Source organism: Empidonax traillii, unplaced genomic scaffold, assembly GCF_003031625.1.
Source record: "Empidonax traillii isolate 1590-97213 ecotype Southwest subspecies unplaced genomic scaffold, ASM303162v1 scaffold1843:size56150, whole genome shotgun sequence".
Classification (NCBI taxonomy): Eukaryota; Metazoa; Chordata; class Aves; order Passeriformes; family Tyrannidae; genus Empidonax; species Empidonax traillii.
Genome location: NW_020957036.1, coordinates 15,929 through 36,905, shown reverse-complemented (window position 1 = coordinate 36,905; position 20,977 = coordinate 15,929). Strand labels below are relative to the sequence as shown.

The following is a 20,977-nucleotide window of genomic DNA, read 5'->3' as shown; positions in this document are numbered from 1 at the left end:
GGGCCACCGCGGCCGCCGGCGCATCACCTCCATCCACCACCTCATCCACCACCACCACCACCACCACCACCACCACTACCACATCAGCAACGGCAGCCCGCGGGGCCCGCGCCCCAGCCCGGAGATCTGCGACCTGGAGCTCAGGGTGGTGAAACCCGGGGCCCAGCTGATGCTCCCCGCCCCGGCCCCCGGGCCGCAGAGCCCGGCCCCCCGCCCCGACTCCGAGGCCGTGCACAGCATTTACCACGCCGACTGCCACGTGGAGGGGCCCCCCGTCAGCTGCAAGTCTTCCAACGCCCCCGCGGGCGTCAAAGCGGCCGCCGGGCTCTCCGGCCGCGGCAACACCAACTACCCCACCATCCTGCCCTCGCCCACGGGCAGAGCCGGCTCCGCGCCCGCGCCCAAGGGGAAGAAGAATGGGAATTCACCGGTGGCCGTGGTTAACAGCCCGGTGAATTTGGGCGTGGATCCTTACGGGAAGCTGCAGCAGCTGGTAGGAGAGCATGGTAAGGATAATCAAAATGATTCTGTGGTTGCTTTTTTTTTTTTTTGCTTAGGAAAACTGGGCAAAGGGCGAATTGCTCGAGAGCCGAGGTGTTAATGGTGGCCTTGTGGCTGCTGAAGGCAGAAGAAGGGCAGGTGAAGGCTGGGAGCTCTGTTCCCTCTGTCCCTGTGTTTGCAGTCACTGGGAAAGGCACCCTTGCAAGATACAGGGTGGTCCAGGCAGTGAGTTCAGGCCGTTGCTGGAGGCCTCTTTCCTGCTGTTACAAAACGTGGGTTTGAGCCCCTCTCATGTGCCTTGTGATGTCCTGGAGGTTCTCCCTCTGTTCCCACCCAAGAACAGACCTGTGCACCCCCTGGAATTACATCTCCAGTGAGTGATGGACCTGCCAGCTCCATCCCTGAGGCAGAGAAGCCCCAGGGGCCGGGAGGCACCTTGAAAGGGATGAGCAGGTGAAAAGTGGTGGAGTAGCAAAAGATACAGGAAGTGTAAGAAGTCTAAAACAGGAAGGCACTGAAAAAACTCAAACCAGACACTTCTAGAAACTTCTAGTTCTGCTTTGGTGGACCCCTGAGCCTCTGAATTTCTTCCTGGCAAGGAGGAGCAGAGGGTTTGGAGGGAGGCCCATGGTCACTGCAGGGTCTTGCTCTATGCTGGCCCTCAGAGGATGTGAGGAGGGCAGGAGCAGCGGAGTTACACATCTCAGGCACCCCCCACGTGCAGAAGAAATCTAGGACTGGGTGTTCCTGCAGATTTGGAGCTCCATTCAGTCTGAGGAGCGTTCTGGGGGACTCCTTTGTACCTCAGTCCCATCCCTATCTGTACACACTGCAGCAACACCAGAATAGTCAGCGAGGTTTTATCTCCCTTCACATATAAATCACCCGCTGGAGCGGTGATTACACGCAGCACTTGGGTTTCTATTTTGCAAAACGTTTTTTCCAGCCCTCGTGGCTGGAGCTGAAGGCTGAGAAATAGTCTTGAGCCCTCAAACACTGAAAAGTCAAAAAGATCCAGCTTCTATTTTTTAATCTTTTCAAGCTAAAGTCGTCATCTGTTTTTTTTTTTTTTTGAATGCCTGTGTTTTCCAAAACTGTTTATCTGCGTGTGCATGGACACAAATATTTACCCTGGTGATGTGTGTGCTGAAAAAATACCGAGCCTCGCTTGGGGAGGGGGGGGTGGGTCACAGGAAAGGTTACTTGCCAGAGAGGTTGGGTGGCTTGTCTTTGAGAATTATTTTTTTTTTTCCCCAGTGACCACACAAAAGGGTAAAGTGGATTGTTGATAGAAACTGCCTTGGGCAGCCACTTCTGAACGCTTGGGAGCTCGGCAGAGAGGGGGGCAAGGTTAGTTTGCAGCGTTCTTCTGTTGTTCAGCAAGGACTCTGTGTGAATCACTGGTTCATCTCCAGCCATGCAAATGAGTGAAGGTTACTGGGAGAATGTGTGTTTTGCCTTGAGATACAAGCCCAGGCTGTGCAGAAGCCTGGCAGCAGGAAGGCGAGGAGGAGCAGGAGAGCTGGCGAAGTCGGAGGTTTGGATCTTGGTGCTTGCAAGGAGAGCTTTCTTCAGGAGAAGAAAGCCCCCAGATCTCAGCCCCAGCTGTGACATCCCAGGGCCAGTGCAGGGATTTTGGGAGATTTTCACGTAGCCTGAGGCAGTTCTTTGAAAGCTGGAGATTGGATTGAGTTGTTATTAATAATGCAATTATAGTGTCCTCTTTTCACAGGGGGATTTCGGCCCAGAGGATGCCAAAATGCTTTAAACAAATCTCCTGGAATTGTTTTGTCTCCTTTCAGAAGTGTGGTCACAGCTGGGGGAAGGGGTGGATGCTGCTGTTCTTGGCTGCTGAGCTGCTGCTTATCCATCCCCTGAGGAGCACAGGGAAGGGATGGGAGGCAGCCAGGTCCAGCTGGAGACCCTGTCCTGCCACGTGGCAGTGCCCAGCTCTTCCCCTCCATGGCTTTGGCTCTTTCCAGGCCCTCCTTCCCACTTGTGCCACATCACATGGCAGTGCCCAGCTCTTCCCTCCACAGTTCTGCCTCTTTCCAGACCCTCCTTCCCAACCCAGCAGGGCTGAGCCGGATTCACTTCTGCACCACAACCATCTTCAGAGATCAGGGGTGATGGGATATGGCTTTGAGAATTCAGGATGATCTTTGGTGCCAAGCAAACCATCTCCTGAGGGTGCAGCTCTGCCAGACACAGCTCCCAGCTCGTGTTTCTCCACCCCTAAACCCAGCAAAGGAGCCATGTGAGGTTCCTCCCCTGTTCTCAGTGGGGAAGGTGAGGTGGGCTCAGGAGCTCTCCCAGCCCTCCTGCTCTCAGCCTTTTTGGGCAAACAAAGAGCTGTTTCACTTAATTCCCTCTCTCCTCTCACAAGTCAACAGGCAGAGTCTGTTCACTGCAAGACTTGTTCGAGGAGAGCACAGAAGTGATAATTGAGAGCATTAAGGAGGCATTAGCAGCCAGGGCACTCACAGCCCCAGCTGGAAACAAGGTTGGTGTCTGCTGGGAAAGATGCAATTGTGGGAGAGAGTATTCTCTTCCCTCCTTTTGTTGTGGATTTGAAGAGCACAAAGTACAGGCTGTTCCTCCGTGTTCTCGTGCCCTGCAATGCTGGGAGGTTATTTTAGCAGGCAGCCAAGGAGGCTCTGGTATTTTGAAGACATCTGTGGCGCCAGTGTGTTTCATATAATTTTTAACACTTTGATAGCATTAAAAGCTGTCTGGAAAGCCCCCTCCCTCTGTTATCCATCTACTGTGCCTGTGCTGAGGCTTTCCATGTTGGGCCAGTCCTGAGCAGGCAGGAGCTGGTGTGCAGTGCTGTTGCAGGCTGAGCAAGGGGGGAAACGTTCCTGCTCCTCCTGGTGTCTTTGACGTGTTACCAGCGGGCCAGTCCTGGCTTTCAAGGCCGTTCTGAAGGTCACTGATGTCTCTGTGACATTCAGGCAAGTGAAATGTATTTTGACTCTTGTCACAACCCAGTTTTCAAGTGATGGGGTCGCTTTAGCTTTGTTTGGTGTGCTCAGCCGGGGGGGGGCTGAAATCAGCATTCCTGCTGGGTGAGCTCCAAGCTCCAGGGCCCAGAGCCAGGAGCATCCACTGCTTTTATCTTGGACTCTCCAAAACCAATCCAAGTGGTCCCCATCCAGTCTCCAGACAGGAGCACGTGGATATAGCACTTAAGGAGATGGTTTAGTGGTGAACATGGTGCTGGGTTAATGGTTGGACTCGATGGTCTTGGAGCTCTTTTCAAACCTCTGTGATACTATGACAGGGGAAAACTGCCTGAATTTATTACTCATTTCCCTGAATCTCAAGGTAAACTTTCACTGGTGCTTAAATGGTTTTTTGTAGGAAGGATCCCATGCTTCCAGTACTGTGTTCATGTTGGGTTTTTATTTTCCCCCTGCCATTAATATCTGGTTCCAAAACATAAGGAAACTAAGAATTTGGTTCCTAAATAAGAGGAAACTAAGAATTTGTTGTATGTTAAATATGAGGAAGTAAAATCTGGTTCCCATTCCCCCCAAATCATCCTTGTAACACTCATCCCTGTCCTCTCCATTCCCTGGCTCCACGAGGGCAGTCAGGATTTCTCCTCACACTGCAGAACATGTGGCAACGTGTCTGATTTTTATAACACCCTGAACACTCAGTCCTGGACCTCCAGCAAAGAATTCACCTGAGCTTTATTAAAGGCTGAAGGAGGGATGAAGGAGACTGAGGAGATTACGTGACTCCCAGAGCTGTGATCCGTGGTCTGGAGCCACCTTTGGTCCGTTCCTCCCTCTCCCTCCTCATTAGGAGCTAAATGGAAGCACTGGCTAAATTGGGTGTAACAGCTTGGTAAGCTCTCAGATGTCACTGATGATGTGAGCCTGGGCAGAGGATAATCAGGAATAATTGAAAGGGGAGAGGTGTGTCCATCAGCCTTCCCTCAGCTCAGGGCACTGAATGGGTGCCATGTTCTGCAGGGGGTAGAGGGTGAATGTCAGGGCTGGGGGAAAGGAAATCAGAGGGGGAAATGAGGCAAAACCAGAGCTGCTCGGTAAGATGGCTGGCTGGAAGGCTTCTTTTAGGGTGTGGAGAATAATTCCTATGGGGAGCAGCTGGGTGGGCTCAGCCTGGAGAAGAGGAGGCTCAGGGGAGAGGGTTTTAATCTCTCCAACTCCCTGATAGGGAGGGGAGAGCCCGGGGGTAGGTTGGGCTCTGCTCCCTGGGAACGAGGGACAGGATGAGAGGAAACAGCCTTGAGTTGTGCCAGGGGAGGTTCAGGCTGGATATTAGGGAAAATTTCTTCACTAAAAGAGCGGCTAACCATTGGAATGGGCTGCCTGGGGCAGTGGTGGAGTCACCATCCCTGGGAGTGTTCAGAAAGCACTTCCAAGGGCCACCATGAGTCAGCCCCGTGAAGCAGACGTGGCACTTCACAAGATGCTTTAACGGGCTGGTGTTGTTCAGTCACAGGTTGGACTCAGTGACCTTGGAGGTCTTTTCCAGCCTCAATGATGCCGTGATTGCACTGATCTGAGGAGGTGGCAGGAGCTGCCCTGCCCAGGGCAGACCAGGAGCGGGGTGTCACGGTGCGGTGCCTCACGGCGCGCGTGTCCCTTGCAGGTCTGCGGCGCACGCCCAGCCGGCTGTCGGGGCTGAGCACCACCCCCCTGCCCAGCCCCCCTGGCCCCACCCTGACCTGTGAGCTCCAGGACTGCCCCTTCTGTGCCAGCCTCCTGGACGACCCCGAGTTCGCCCTCAGCGACTCCGAGAGCTGCGACTCCGACAGCAACGGCGTCTACGAGTTCACGCAGGACCTGCGGCACGGCGACCACCGGGACCAGCTCCAGCAGCAGAGGGGCAGGAGGAGGAGGAAGAAGAAAAAACCCAAGGAGAGGAACAAGGTGGTGCAGCTGTGGAAGGCTTTTGGCAGCAAACTGAAGAGGATCGTGGAGAGCAAGTACTTCAACCGGGGCATCATGATCGCCATCCTCATCAACACCCTGAGCATGGGCATCGAGTACCACGAGCAGGTGAGTGCGGCCCTGGGTGGGCAGCTCTGAGGGTCGGGGGTTTCACGGCGTGGGGGGAACCTTCAGAGCTGTATCAGAAGAGGAATAAGTGATTTTCATGCCGTTTGGAAACACCTTGATCCTGCGTGAGCATGTTGAGCGGAGGCATCCTTGGCGTGTGGAACGCCCTGCAGGGGGGCTGGCAGAGTGAGGGGTGGGGAGTTTAGCTCTGAGGTGTGCAGAGCTGAAATACGTGTGTTGGCCATGCTTACTCGGAGCTTTGCTGCTTGTTGGCTCTGAGTTATTCTCATAAACATGAATTTTTCTGGTGGAAATATCCCGTTGGACCGATGGTGGTGGTGCACAGTGGGCCTTTTAGTGCAGGCAACCCACATAGAAACTTCTTCTTTGGTCCTGGACCTTTATATAAAGGCTTGAACTATTCAGGCAGTGCTAAAACAGCAAAGAACAACAACAACAAAAAGTTAGTTTCTCCCTGAGGGCTCCAAAACCTTTAATTTGATCTCGTAGGGTGCAAGTAGGTCTTTCTTTTAAGTGGTTGCTGAGAAATTGTGCTGCTCTTGCCAGTGTTAGTCTGAACGTGGTGATGGCAGAGAGTGGTGCTGGCAGTGAGGACAGCTTGTCCTTGTTGGCTGGTGGAGGCTGGAGGGGCTGTGCAGTGGCAGAAGGGAGGTGAGTCATCTGAGCATCTCCAGTTGGTCGCTCTGGGAGAGTTGCGTTCTTCTGGGCTTTTCTTTCTTGGAGAAAAAAAATGGTTCTTTTCAGCTGTTTTCTCTGGTGTTTCTTGAGACACCTCTGTATCAGGTGCAGGAAATTCATCCCAGTGAGGCCAGGACATCCTTGGACTGATCTTCTGGGAGGGGGATAGTCAGAGGCTCATCCAGTGCTCCCCCAGAATCTTCACTGCAGGATCAGGAACAGGTCAAAGTTATTTATAAAGCTGTTTCTCCTCATTCCATGGTCTCTCCGTTCAGGAGTGAGGAGGAAAGGCAGACTGAGCAGCATAATCCATCCAAAGGGAGGACAAGAGGCTCTGCATTATATTTCCCATCGTTTCCCAGGATGAAGTCCTGCTCAGGACCATGACAAATGGGTCCCTAGAGTGCTGCTACTTGATTTTCTCTCCACTGCTGTGCTTTAAACCCCCCCCATATTTTGAGCTGAGACGTATTTTCTATCAGAAAAGCGAGCGCTCAGCTAAAACCCCCCCAAACCTCAGGTGTGCAACAATAAATTGGCTCAGAGTTCCAGCAGAGAGTGTCCAAACCCAACAGGGATAGAGCTGTCGCTGTCAGCTTCCCGTCTGCTTAGTTGTTCCACAACAAGTTTCAAAATTGGGAAGTACACCTTGTCAATGGCTCCTGAATAGACCGTTCATTCCTCTTGGCAGCTGCATTTCTGCATGGATACCCTTCTGTCAGGTGGATGCAGCTCTGTCAGTCCTTGGATATGGCTGTGATGGGAGCTGGGGGAAAAAACCTTAGGCAGGCAGCAGGGAGAAAACCCAGGGATCACATGGATTGTGTCCACGATCGCTTGGATGATGGTAAATTGTGATAATCACGTCCTTGCTGCTCGCCCGGGAAAGCTGCAGCCGGCAGGTTCGCGTTGGGTTTTACCTCGTAAAAGATTCGCTTTAAACCGTCTCAAAGCCAGTGGCAATAAAGGCTCTGAAGCTTTTGGCTCCTGCCCGGTGTGGGCCCAATAAAAAGGGAGGAATTTTGAAGTGAAACCTGTGGAAGTTCCCCCACGTGCCTGCCCGCGGAGCGTCCCTGGGACACCGCGGGATGAGGAGCCCGGGGTGGTGACACCTCACCCAAACCCTCCCTAGCAGCGGTGTCCCAGAGGATCAGGCACTGTCCAAAAGCGATAGGGAACGGCTCTGGGCTCCCAGACTGTTAGGCAGGAAAATCCAGGGCTCCTGTGGCAAATGAGGGGGGTGATTTGGGAACCCGCAGCCCTCCCTTGTGTGAGATTTGGCTGCCGGGCTCAGGCCGGGGGCTGCTTTGTGTGGAAGTGTCCCAGCCCCACAGCGTGGTGTGGGGATGGAGGGGAGGGGAGAACAGCTCTGTTTGGGTAAGCCATGAGCATTGCCAGGAAAAACAGTTTCATCACAGCTTTCTGATTCCCCAGTGGCAGGGGCTGCCCAGCCCCTCTGCTCGGAGCAGGTCCTGCAAGGCGAGGTGTGAGCCTTCCCCAGGCTGTAACCAGGTGTGGGTGTTACTATATCTCCTTCTCCATCCTCCCAGGGGCAAACCTGGAGGTCATTCCAAAAGGCAGAAGGATTTAGGAGCGCTCTGTGGCTGTCCTCTGTCTTCCTCACTCCCGCCAAGCTGTTCAGTGTTACCCCGAGAGCAGCGTTCAGGGGCTCCCGTTGGGGAGCTGGTGCTCTGTGACTGCTGACAACACCATGGGAATGGGTCTCCTGGACCCTGAATCCCTGCAAAACAGAATCATGGAATCCTGGAATGGTTTGGGTTGGAAGGGACCTTAAAGCTCATCCAGTTCCACCCCCTGCCATGGGCAGGGACACCTTCCACCAGCTCAGATTGCTCCAAGTCCTGTCCAACCTGGCCTTGGACACTTCCAGAGCAGGAGCATCCACAATTTCTCTGAGAAAACTGTCCCACCAGCACTCCCCACCATTTGTTCTGGGTGAAACAGCTCAAGCAGGTTCCCTGGTCTTGACTTTGGCCATTTATTTTCAGCCAGTGACTGGTTGTATCAAACCAGGCTGCAAACAAACCACTGAAGAGCCTTCCTCAAACCTCCCTGCCTGTGAGGAAATGCCAAATCCCTTTTATAAAAAATTATTAGTGGCATCCTGCTTTTCTTTTTCCGGCTTGTCAGACCTTCCTAGTCATCAGTGGCTTTGCAAATAGATGGGCACAGCACAGACATTTTGATTTGAGCGCTGTTCAGAGCCAAGGCATCAATCCTGTGTGTGTGGGAGAGGTGGGGGGTTCTGAACGACATATGGTGAGGAAGATAGAGCAGTGCTGGTCCCGTGTTAATCTTGCCTTTCATCCTGGGACACGGCAGTGCTCTGCAGAGAAGTCTCACGGAGCCCTCTTGAGGCAGTGGAGCATCACTGTCCGTGTGTTCTGGGTGAGGGAATCGAGGTTGGAAGGTGCCAGGCTGGAGGCAAAACCTGGTGGGCTTCTGGCTCTTACTGTCACCACAGGGCAGGGGGATGTGGGTGCTGCAGCAGAGCTTTGGGAGCACCCCTTGGCCAGACAGGAAGGTGATGTCCAGGTGAACGAGAGCTCTGTCCATATCCAGATCTTGAGGCTTCCATATGTGTTTTTATGGGAATGTGAAGCTCCCAGCACTCTGCTCACACAGCTGCCCTGGCTGCTCTTGGCTGATGGGGTTTAAACCCATTGTTTCAAACCCTAGAATTCCCTGTGAGGCCCGGGATCCTGTCCCATGGCCATGTTGATGAGGAGATGCTGGAGGTGCTTTGCAGAGCTGTCCTTCAGTGATCCTGCTCTTCTCACGAGGCAGGGTAAAGATTTGCTGGCAGCACATCCCATCTGTGGCAGGAGATCCGGGTAGCAGGAGGCAGCTGCTGATGGGAAGCGAGTTTCTTTGGGATTCCAGCCATTAGCAGCAGTCGGATCCTGCCCGGCTCATCCGTGGGGTTCACAGGCAGCTCCTGCTCCAACTGCACCTCAGACACAGCTGGGAATTAGGAGCTTACAGGATGCTCTTAATTAACAGCAGCACAACTTGGATTCCAAAGGTTAATTGCCTGGTTTGGAATTCCTGGTTTGTTGGTTTGGTTTTGTTTTTTTTTTTTTTTTCCCTTCTGCGCTTTATTTATTTATTTTAAGCCCTCACACAGCTGAGGGAAGCCAAGTACAGAGCAGAAGGCAATCCTTGCATTAATCTTCCAGGCAATTTCAGTATATTGGGTGATTTTGTTGTGCATTCATTGCAGCTGACAGTTCTCCAGAGTGTCTGAGAACGTGCCACGGCACTGCAGCAACCCAGCAGGTGCACTCCAGAGGCACCCCCTCTGCCATGCCATTGGGACAGGGGGATGGGATACCTACCAAAGGTGTATGGCCTGTTCAAGGATGTTTCCAGCCTCTCAGAGGTGACTCCTTTTTGCCCCAGACGCAGCTTCACTGACTGCTCTGAGGAAATAATTGCTGCTTCTTAGGTTTCCTTGATTCCCAGCTCCATGGTCATCCAGTACAAGGACAGAGTTCTTCATTTGTCCGGGGGAAATGCTGGTGTCACCCCTCTGGAGCTCTGAAATCATCCAGCAGCACCTCTTGTTTAAACTGTTAAGAAGAGCCCCCCACTTGGCTTCCCAGAGGAATTTGCTGAAGTAGCTGTTGATACTTGTAATGATTCCGCATAAAAGGCTCAATTTACATCAAATGGCACTAGAAATGCTACTTTATATTCGCTTCTCAGAAGAGAAGTACAAATTACTATTTGTTCCAAGCTATTGCCGTTCAAAGAGCTTTTAATTGCTTTTCTGATCCCTCATCCACGGCGTGTTTCGTTCGGAGCAGCTGCTTTTGGAGCAGGTTGGGGCTGACCTTGAGGGGCACCCAGTGGTCCGTGGCTTGTCAGAGTGAGACAAGTGCTGGGTTTTGAGCAGCACATTTTATTATTCCAGAGTAAAAGTAATTCTGTGTGATTTAAGGTAGCAACTCACTCCTCCAGTGACGTCCCTGCTTCAGCATTTGTCAGTTCTGCCTTGAAATATTGGTTTGGCATGGGAAGCTCAGCACTTACTCAGAAAGCAGAGGAGAATCTTGCAGCGGTGTTTGAAGCAAATTGCTTAAATTCCTTTTGAGTTGTGAGTCAATAAAATACTATCCTGCTCTGAGATTCTCGCTTTCAGCTGGCAAAACTTGTTCACTCTTCCACGTTTCTGCAGGATCCAATTTCAAGAACTCACACCCTTGGCTGGACTCGAAGGAAACAGTCCAACCTGGGATCAGAAAACCCACCCAGTGTGTTTGTGCTTATTGCACAAATGATGGGAGGCTTATTCTGCCCTTAGTAGTCCTTTGGTTTATGTGTTTGGGGTGTGTCAGGTGCATCCCAAGCTGTCCCTTCCCTGCTCCCTCTCTGAGGTGCCAGAGTGGGCCTTCCCAAGCCTTGGTTTGGTCAGTGGAGAGCTCACACCGTGATGGAAATTGGGCTTTTTCAACCAACAACTTGTGATAACCTGAATTGTGTCTCCACCTCTTGGGAGGGAAGAGAAGGGCTTTGTCTTGGGGAAGAAAGGAGCATTTTCCATGTTTTGTGCCCCAAGGTTACACCATGTTTTTATTGCTCTCCAGACCACCTTCATCCAGGCCCCTTTTTCCTTCAGACAGACCCTCTTGTCAAGTCAGGAACAGTTTGGGGATCCCCCTGCACAGTTCAGGCTGCAGAGCTGCTCAGATCCAGCAGCATTTACACCTGGCAAGGTGCCATTCCCACGGCAGAGGGAATCAAGGACCAGAGGCAAGGTGGAATGAACTGGTGGCAAATATTCTCAGGTAAAAGCAGGGTGGAAGAGCAGATTTAACCCTGGCTTAGGGTTAAATCACTGCTGGACCTGAGCTGTCATGGCAAAGGGTGTGGAACCTGCTCGGTGGAGCCTCCTCTCTGTCTTACTCTCTCCTCTCATCGAACTGACTCCTCCTCTGCTCTGTTTTCCCTCTGTTGGATCATATGTTCTTGGTATATTTTTTTTTACTATATAAGGGAAAGCATATGAGATCCTTCCATCCCTGTGCCTCTGAGCAGACAGGAACAGCACCTCTCCAGAGCAGAAAGTGAGGGTAATAACTCAGGGAGTGCTGACACGCTGAGCAGTCGGGGGAGAGGCGGAACAACAGGGGGGTTCGCAGTCTGAGCTGGTTCCTATGGATGTGCTCATTAGCCTGGGGAATAATTCCCATATTCCCTGTGGAACTGTGGGCATGTTTTCCCACCAGTTCCTTCCCCTCCCTTGTGCCATTAGTTGTTCTCTGTGATGAGGGATCGGCCGCATAAATCACATCCCCCACTGCGAGCAGGTGACAGGAACAGCCCTTCCCAGCACAGGCTGCTGTGTGGAGACTGGAGATGTGCTCAGCACCAGCCCCACAGTGGGCAGGACCCACCAGATGTGTCTCTTCCCTCTGGGTCACGCAGTGGTTCAGCTGAGCTTCAGATCTCAGGGCCCTGCGAGCCCCACGTGACGGCAGCGGGCTGGGATGGGGAGAACACAGACAGACTGTTTGCATTTCAGCTGGCAGGTAAAATAAACCAAGTGTGGTACAGCCCCGAGAATGAAAGCAGAGTGCACTTGCCAGCTGTATTTTGTGGGGAATGTGTGTAAATCACAGCCACGGGTGGCCAGTCCCAATCCCGTGTGACGGCGGCTCTGACGCGCTCCAGGACAGGGAGGTTTGGCACAGCTGGGCAGAGGGACCCTGTCAGCAAGAAAGTGGCTTTCCCAAACAGAGAGTGGTGTTGTGTGTTGGGTCTGTGCCTTCCTGCTGGCTGCCAGCTCAGTTCTTTTCATCTGGGAGTGGGTTTGTGAGCGGGGTTGGGCTTTGTTCGGCTGCTCCAAAGCAGGTCCCTTGTCTGAGCGATGACAGGATGCGAGTTCAAGGGTAGAGCTGCAGTGTGTGGCTCATGGCAGCTGCAACCAGCAGCTCCAGAGACGACACTGAGCCCTCAGGACACGTGCAGAGCCCCAGCCAGGTCCTTCTGAGCAGCCCAAGCACGAGGCAGCAGCTTCCCATCCTCCCAGCTGCCTCCCTGGAAGGAGAGGGGGGAATGGGAAGAGAGCACTGAACCTCTCCTGGACCATTCATACCACAGAATCCTGGAATGGTTTGGGTTGGAAGGGACTTTAAAGCCTCATCAGTCCCACGCCCTACCGTGGGCAGGGACACCTTCCACCAGCCCAGGTTGCTCCAAGCCCCGTCCAGCCTGGCCTTGGACACTTCCAGGGATCCAGGGGCAGCCACAGCTTCTCTGGGCACCCTGTGCCAGGGCCTGCCCACCCTCCCAGGGAAGGATTTTTTCCTAATGTTTCTGGAAGTTGCAGGTAGACTCTGGAACTGAGTTTAGAGCCCAAATTCAACCCAAATGCAGCAGGAGTGGACACAAAGGGGGTTGCAGATGGGGAGGGTGGTACCTGCTGGTGCTGTGCCATGGACTGGTGGTGCCTGTGGTTCCCAGCTGTGAGGAAACAAAGGAAATGGTCGTGTTTAATTTAATACCTTTGTGCATTTCCAGCCATTGCCTGTGCATGGTTGCTCTCTCTGCAGACCTGGAGAACACAGAAAGGCTTAAAATATGGATTTAACAGAGAAGGTGTTGGGAAGGTGTAAAAAAACAAAAACCAGCCATGCCACACCTGGGGCAGAAAGGGGGGTTGTACTTGGCAGTACATGAAATGCTCATGAGTAGCAAACTGTCACCTTCCTCCAGGGAGAACCACCCTGCACAGAATTAACCAGGTACATTCACTGCTGCCCTCAACCCCAGCCACGGATTTCCCTCGGGTTTGAACCAGGACTCTCCACCCAGGGCACCGAGATTTTGCACAGTTATGAATGAAGCTTTAAATTCCTCCTTGAAAAGCTCCTCCTGGGTCTTTTGTTACCAGATGGGGCTGCTTTTTCATAAGTGGTTTTGAGAGGTGTAGTGGGGAAAGCATCTGAAAGGAGCGAGACTCTTGCTGGAGAATGAGGGAGGTTTGGCATTCCTTCATGCATTCTTTTAAAGCTCTATTTTTGTTTGCTCTGTCTGGTTTACAGCCCTAAAGACAGCCTGAGTCCCAATTTGGGAAAAAAAACACTGTTCACAGGCCTTGGAGCATCAGTGGTAAAGCTTGTGAGAGCAGGGACTCTGCCACTGAGGAGGATGGGGCAGGAGCTCCCTTGGCTTCTTCCTCCCATGAGGGGATTTCTCAGGAGTTTTCTCTCCTGCCTGATCCCTGTACAGATTAATACCTCCTCTCTCCCTGTCCTTGTCCTCTCCTTGTCCCACACACAGACAAATCCAAACCTTTTTTACTCTAGTGCCCCCAGGGAGAAAGCAGCAGAAAGAAAAGCAGTTTATTTTATGTACTCCAAAGGGAATTGGCTCTGCAGACAGATGGATCCTGTAGTTCCCTGACTCTGGGCATGACTATACATGGATTTGTCTGTTTGGATTGAGGGGCTTTGTGAAGCCAGAGCGTGCTGGCTGCTCCTGGGAGCTCTACCTGGAGCTCAGTGATGGGAGCAGTGGAATAAAGCCCTGGCTCTCTGATCCCCTTTGCTCTCAGCTATCCGGAGTGCAGGCAGGAATTTCACAGCTCCAAGCTGCCCCAAATCCAATCAATAAGAGGAAATAAATCAAACCACGGGGCAGGGGGGGGAATATTGGAGAGAATCAGAGTTTTCCTTGTATTCCTGAAGGGTTCAGAGGCAGAACATCCACCCCGTGAGCGTCGTTTGCTCGGGTCAGCGGTGCAGGGAGTGCAGTTGGAAGTCATTTGTGGAAATGAGTTTGAGCCAGGGAGGCCAGAGCAGCGTGGGTTGCTGGGCAATTATCTCCTTGCCAGTGGCCTGTGTGATGGGGCTGTGCTGCAGAAGGTCTCTCACTTGAGTTACAGCCTCCTGGAGCTGCCAAAAGAAGAGATCAGCATCTTGAATGTCTTCAAAGCAGAACTACTGATATGGTACGTTGGAGGGCTGGCAGGAATCCTCTGCCGTGGTGCCAAAGTACAAGGGACCGAACTGCAGAGCGTGGAAATGCAGGGGGATTCAGCGCCAGAAATCCCAGTTTGTGTGCTGAGGACTGTCAGGAGCTGTGGATGCCTCTGGAAGCACCCAGAGCCAGAGGTGCTGGGGGGGGGATGGCTCCCCACATCCCCCGAGGACAGCACAACCCACCAAAACGCTTCTCCAAGACAGCCAAAAGAGCATTCCCATTGCTCTTCTTGCCTGCTCTTCCTTCCCTAGCTGTGTCCCCATCTTTCCAGGCTGGAGTGATGTTATTTACCTCCCTTCCTTCCCGCTGGGCTCCCAGCACATCCAGACCCCCCCCCCACCCCAAAGCAGCAGGAGTCACTCCCTGGCTGCACCGAGGGGAGTCTGATGGCTCAGGATGTTCCTCAGCTCCTTCCTTTCCCAAGCACAGATTCTCCCTGTTCCTGAGACTTAAGTTTAAGCTGTGGGAGAGCTGATGGACAGGCAGGCTCAGATTTACAGACAGGTAAAGCTGCCCCAGTGAACAGTGGAGAGGATGTTTCCTACCCGAAGCTCGCAGAAGCCCTTTTGTATTTCAGAAATGATTTAATGCTCTGGGTTTCCTCCCACTCCTTTTCCCCCCCCTCCTTGCCAGTCGGTGTGTAATAGCAGAGGGTTTCATACATATTGGATTTTTTAACTCTGACATGAAATCTGAATGCTGTATTTATGGCTGCAGCTGTCACTCCTCTGAAAACACGCAGTGAAATGAAGGTTAACAAGTTTGGGCTCTGGGGAAAGCATGTAAAACAGCCCTGCAGAAGGCTTTGTGCCATCACAGCCGAGTGAAGAACAGAGATTTTCTGAGGTGCTCCAGCCCAGGGTTATTTATCACAATCCGAAGCAAATCCTCTCCTAATTGTATATCCCCGCCTGAAACTCTCGAAACCCCAAATCAAATTCTTTTTCCCTTGTATGATATACACAGAAAATGCAGGATTCAGAGCCTGAGGGGATGGTTTAATAGTTAAAGAATCAGGCTGGCACTAACCAGGCTTGCTGCAGCCATATGCTCGAATCCCAGGGGTGACCACTCACCAGGAGGTAGAAGATGCTCCAGACCATTTATTGTGTGTTCTCTCAAAAACAGATGTCCTGATTGCTGGGGCTGAAGGCAGGGATGCTCTGCCTCTGCCCCAGACAGCCAGGGGCAGTCTGGGCAGTTCAGTGTCCCCTGCCACATTTGCACTGTCCCTGTGTCCTCCCTCCCTCCTCTGCCTGCACAGGCTGAAGTGCGAAGGCCTGGCTGGTTGATTTTAATGGAGATTTGTTTAAATAAGACAAAGTTGGATCTCAGGGACAAGGTTCTTCCCCCAGAGGGTGGTTGGCACTGAACAGGCTCCCCAGGGCAATGGGCACAGCCCCAAGGCTGCCAGAGCTCCAGGAGGGTTTGGATGATCCTCTCAGGGACAGGGTGGGATTGTTGGGGTGTCCTATGGGGGGCCAGGATGATCCCTGTGGGTCCCTCACAGCTCAGGATAATCTGTGATTCTCTGACTGGAGCCAAACTGGGACCTAACCTGGGTGTCAGGGAAGCTGGGCACCAGTTCAGACCAGAACTCTGATCCAGCAGGACTTTTGGGATGGGATGTGAAAGCTCTGTCTCAGAGATGCAAACAGTGAAAGCCATGAAGATTGATGGGGTGGGACTGTGGGATAGTTCACACCCATTTCCAGTAATCACATCCTTCCTGTTTTGTGTTGGGTTTGTTTTAAAAGCTCTAAAACAGCCTGTGCAGGAAGTTGCAAGGTTTGGGCTCCTCTGCTGAGCAGTGCAGATTAAGGGGGCAGAGCTGCTCTGAGAGGCTCTTCTGAGCAGCTCTTCATGCCCAAGGATTGCTGCTGCTTCGGGAATGCTCACATCCCTCCCTCTCCTGATGGTGCTGGGGTGGGCTGCCCTCTCCATGTTAATGCCCCGCTGCCTGCAGTGAATTAAACCCTGTGTGATGCTCCCTGCAGTGTCACTGTGGGTAATGCCTGTCACCAAAGCTGTAACTCACCCCCTTCCCCTCAGCCCCGAGCTAACAGGTCTCTAATTCACCCCTCACACTCCTCTCACCCAGCGTTTGCTGCTCTTCTCAAGTTTTTTGCCTTGCAGTTCCTTTTTTTTTTTTTTTTTTTTTTTTTTTTTTTTTTTTTTTTTTTTTTTTTTTTTTTTTTTTTTTTTTTAACATCTCCATAGAAACCCACTTGGGAGTTGCAGAGTGCAGGGTTTGTGCAAATTCAAAAAGGAGCTCGTGTAATGGTTCAGTTGGATCGGGTTTCGGGCCACCGGTCGCTCGGAAGGAGTTTGTGTCCAGTGATGGAAGTTGGGAAGGAAAGCGGTGGAAGCTCTGAAAGGCAGAGATGCAAACAATTTTCTGCTCCATGAGCTCGGGATAAAGCTCTTGTGATAGCACAGAGTTTGTGTGGAGGGAGACACGGCCCCATTTTTGACTCTTCCACAGAAATCTGGATAAATTTCCTCCCTGGGAGGAAACCTGCTTGTGTGCAAAGCCGCTTTTTGATGTGCCAGCTCGATCCTCCACCTTGTTAACACGGCTGTCTCTCAGTGTGACCTCTCTTAGAAGGTTTAAATGCAGATAGATTCGTGTGCTTTTGATGTCTGGGCTAATGAATTCCTGAGCCTCCTGTGCATCTTGCCCTGGTTTACAGATTGAGGCTCAGCACTGCTCAGGACCAGCCAGGCTTGGGGCTGGGCTTGCTTTGCACCTGGCTGGTGGAAAGGTTAACTCAGGGTTGGATACCAGAAGATGCTTCTGGGTAGCAATTCCTGCTTCTCTGGTCCCTGCGCGACCACCTTGGGCAACTTTTGGATGGGGATGAACTCAAATTTTGAAAAAAAAAAAAACCAAAACATCATTAGACAGCAAAGGAGGAAGGCCCTGGCTGTGCTCAGATGCCTGAAGGTCGGGGTGGTTTAGCAGCACATGGTCACCAAGGCAATCATTGCCATGGAAACACTCACCACCTTCTCCAGCAAGAGCATCTGAGCAAGTCCTGGGTTTTAGCAAATAATTGCTTGAGATCCACTGTGCATCCCCCCACATGAAATAATTTGACAGCTTTCACCACGGTCTATCTGCTTTGGAGACCCCTGAGGAGGATTTTCCGTCAGGGCAGAAGCGTTTGCAAGCTCAGTTGCCTTCTCAAGGGCTCACTGTTTGCACATGGTTGGTGTTGTAGCTTTACCAGTTTATTAAAGCCACTACACAGGAGGTTTCATTTAAATTCCCTTTCACTCCCACTCTCTGCAAACGAAACCTCGTGTTGCCTGTTTCCTGACGTCGCTGCTCGGAGGACGGGGATCAGGTTGGGTTTTTCTCTGGGTTGTTTCCTCGGGAAGGACAAACTGCCAGGAGGAAAACTTGAGGGTGGCATGGTAGAAGGTTGCAAATGGAATAATCACACAACCACAGAACAGTTTGGAAAGGACCTTAAAGCTCATCCTGTTCCACCCCCTGCCGTGGGCAGGGGCATCTTCCGCTAGGTCGGATCGCTCCAAGCCCCATCCAGCCTGGCCTTGGACACTCCCAGGGATGGGAAGTGCAGTGAAATCCTTTTTGGGGGGTTGGTTTGTGTGACAACCTTTCCCCAGGTGGGTTGGCAGAGCCTGGGATTCCATAGGGCTGCAGAGGCAGAGCTTGGAGGGTTCCTCCTGCCGTGGATCCTGCCGTGGATCCTGCCCTCGGGTGGGGTTGGGATGGAACGTGCTGCCCCTTTTACCTTTGCTTTTCTCTGCCTCGCAGCTCCCCTTCAAATCAGCAGCCCGTAATTCCATCACTCAGGGCTCACAGCATCAGCGCTGATGGTTGGAGAGGTGCTGTTATTGCTGCCATAATTAGTGCTGGGTAATTAGTGTTTGCTAACAGGCCCCTTTGCCCAGCTCGCCAAGGCTGAACTGGCAACCCCCCCACAATCAAACCATCCACTCCACTCTGCTCTGGGGTGTTCACCAGCCTGGCACTGCAGCCTAGTAGTGCTAGTAGTGAATTGCAGTAATTTTAATTAGGGTTAATATAATTGAATTTTGTTATTTTAGCAGTGATTTTATATTCTATAAAATCAGAGCGAGTGAACTTCTTTTTTTTTTTTCCCCCGTACTATTTTGTTCCCATAACAATAAAAACACGCTGAAATCCAGGGCAGGTGTGGGGGTAAGGGATGGCTCACACAAAAGGAATGAGAAAAGTGCAATGCAGTGTCACCTCTTCAGTTTTGAAGTCCCATTTTCCCGATTTTTGGCTTCTTCTCCCAGTGTTAGGAATAATTATTACAAGAGAAACACATTGCAGAGTCAGCACAGTTATTTTCTGGGAGTATTGATCCTTGCTCATCTCTGAATTTTGGTGGTTGTTTAACATAATTTCATTTCGTTGGGGTTTTTTTGTCAAGATGGTGAAAATGTGGAAGCACTGGGCCATCTCCAAACTCAGTGGTGGCTGCACTGAAATCAAGGAATTCTGGCAGGTGGAAATCCAACAGCTGTTAGATCCAAACACCTGGTGAGAAACAGGAGTCCCTGAGCTCTCCCTCTGCTCTGTGCTCCCACTTGGACGCTGAACGGAGAGAAAGCTTGGAATTACCAAGTGCTCCAACTGTGCTGAAGGGCAGCTGTGCCTGGGGGTTCCTTCCTGACCCCTTTTGGCCTTCCTTGCCTCAGCAAAACCAAGTGCTGTTGTCTCAGGGAGAGCGGGAGGGACGATGGTGGTTGGAGTTGTTATTTTGAAATTTCTCAGACACGAGGGGTCTGCAGCTTCCCCCTGAGGGGCAGAGGAGGAGCAGCTCCAATCTCTGCTCTCTGTGACCAGGGACAGGACCCAGGGAATGGCCTGAAGTTGTGTCTGTGGGTCAGGTTGGATCTCAGGGAAAGGTTCTTCCCCCAGAGGGTGATTGGCACTGAACAGGCTCCCCAGGGCAGTGGGCACAGCCCCAAGGCTGCCAGAGCTGCAGGAGGGTTTGGATGATCCTCTGGGGCACAGGGTAGGATTACTGGAGTGTCTGTTCAGGGACAGGAGTTGGACTGGATGATCCCTGTGGGTCCCTCCCAACTCAGGGCACTCTGTGTTTCACGTTCCAAACGGAGCGATGATCTCCTGGGAGCGGCTCGTTCCCATCCTAACCTTCCAGCTGCAGGGCTGCTGGCAAATACAGTCTCTGGGTTTGTACCTTTTTGTCTTTGCTTTTTCTTTTTTTTTTTTGATCGCTGGGGATGGGTTTTAATTGCAGCTTTAGTCTGGTGCTGGTGGCTAAAAGAACGGATCAATAATTCACTCGCGGGAACAGCAACGGCAGCTCCAAACTTCCATCTGCCTGCCTTGGCTGCCGCCTGGAGCACCCTGGGCTGCTCACAGCACTGGGGTTTGGGGGACAAAAATAAGCTTGTAACAATTGCTTGGCTTGCTTCGGGGTTGCCAGAGGAGAGGGAAAGGTGGATTTTCCCTGAATTTGTTCTCCTGGCTCCCCCTTCCCTGAGGGGGAAGCTGAGTAGGGAGGAGCTGCTGCCTGGCTTGCAGATGTGGATTTGCAGATAATCATTTCCATCCTGAGGAGGCTTTTGAATTTTGAGCTCTTCAGGAGTGTTTCTGGAAGCTGCAGAGGAGTTGTATCAAAATTGGGTCTGTACCTTCCCTGGGAGGGTGGGCAGTGCCCTCTGGCACAGGTTGCCCAGAGAAGCTGTGGCTGCCCCTGGATCCCTGGAAGTGTCCAAGGCCAGGTTGGATGGGGCTTGGAGCAACCTGGGCTGGTGAAAGGTGTCCCTACCGTGGTGGAACTGGATGGGTTTTGAGGTCCCTTCCAACCCAAACCATTCTGGGATTCTGTGATTAATAAAAATCTCTGCACATCCCAAAGGGAAACCCGTAAAGAACTTCCTGTGCCCAAATGTCTGATACATGTTTAGGATCATGTGAGAGGCAAGGTATTAAATTTGGAGTTAGAGAAAGAGCTTGGGAGTCCTGACTTTTGGAATCTCACTGTAGACATCGGTGCCCCCAGAACAGTCTCAGGTAGGCAACACCCTGTTCTGCAAGACACACCCTCAGCTCTTCTCCTGCTGCCCACCCAACATTTTTGTTTTCTCCTTCTCCCCCCAAGCTCCTTGAACCTCAGAAAACCTCTCCTAATCTTCTTCAATCTTTCCCTCTTCCACTCAGCGCTCAGAGGCCGCTCTGAGACAATTGCTCACATTTTTCTGAAGAATTACCCTCTCCTTGAACTTAATTTCTCCATCAAGCCACTTCAGCTCCTCTCCTTGGGCTTTAGGAGATGACTAAGTCAAGGTCTTTGTCAGATACAGACTAAACACATTCCCCACACTGTTCTTCCCATCAGAGTCCTCTGTCATGTTTTCCTGGTGTGCTCCATGTCCTGATACCAGCGCAGAGCCCACGGATCACGAATGTGCATTTTTCAAAGGGACTCTCCATAAAGGTCTATTAGCAAGGGATGAGTAATGGTTTGACAAAATAGATTTAAGTGGCCCCTTCTGAATCATCTTGGCAGTAATAGAGAGAGTGTGTCCATTTTTTGATTAAATATTTCCAGTGCCATTAGCTTGGGTGAAGTAAACAACTTCTATTGAGTTTGCCTGCTAATGACAACCCAAAGGCCTTTGATCTCTCTGTTATCAGAGGCTGAGCCAGTGGTTTGGACGGGGATAAAGATCAGGGAATCGTTGCTAAAGTATCATCA

At 51.9% G+C, this 20,977-nt stretch overlaps 1 protein-coding gene across 1 annotated transcript in view; it reads left to right on the top strand.

The window, feature by feature from the left end:
• The window catches only part of LOC114071107 (voltage-dependent T-type calcium channel subunit alpha-1H-like), a gene marked incomplete at both ends in the record, with an annotated part of 51,629 nt that overhangs the window by 16,267 nt on the left and 14,385 nt on the right, over window positions 1-20,977 (top strand). The window contains 2 exons of the mRNA XM_027908798.1: window positions 8-506; window positions 5,128-5,537. Coding sequence (XP_027764599.1) covers window positions 8-506; window positions 5,128-5,537 — 909 coding nt within the window. The remainder of the gene's footprint in view (window positions 1-7; window positions 507-5,127; window positions 5,538-20,977) is intronic.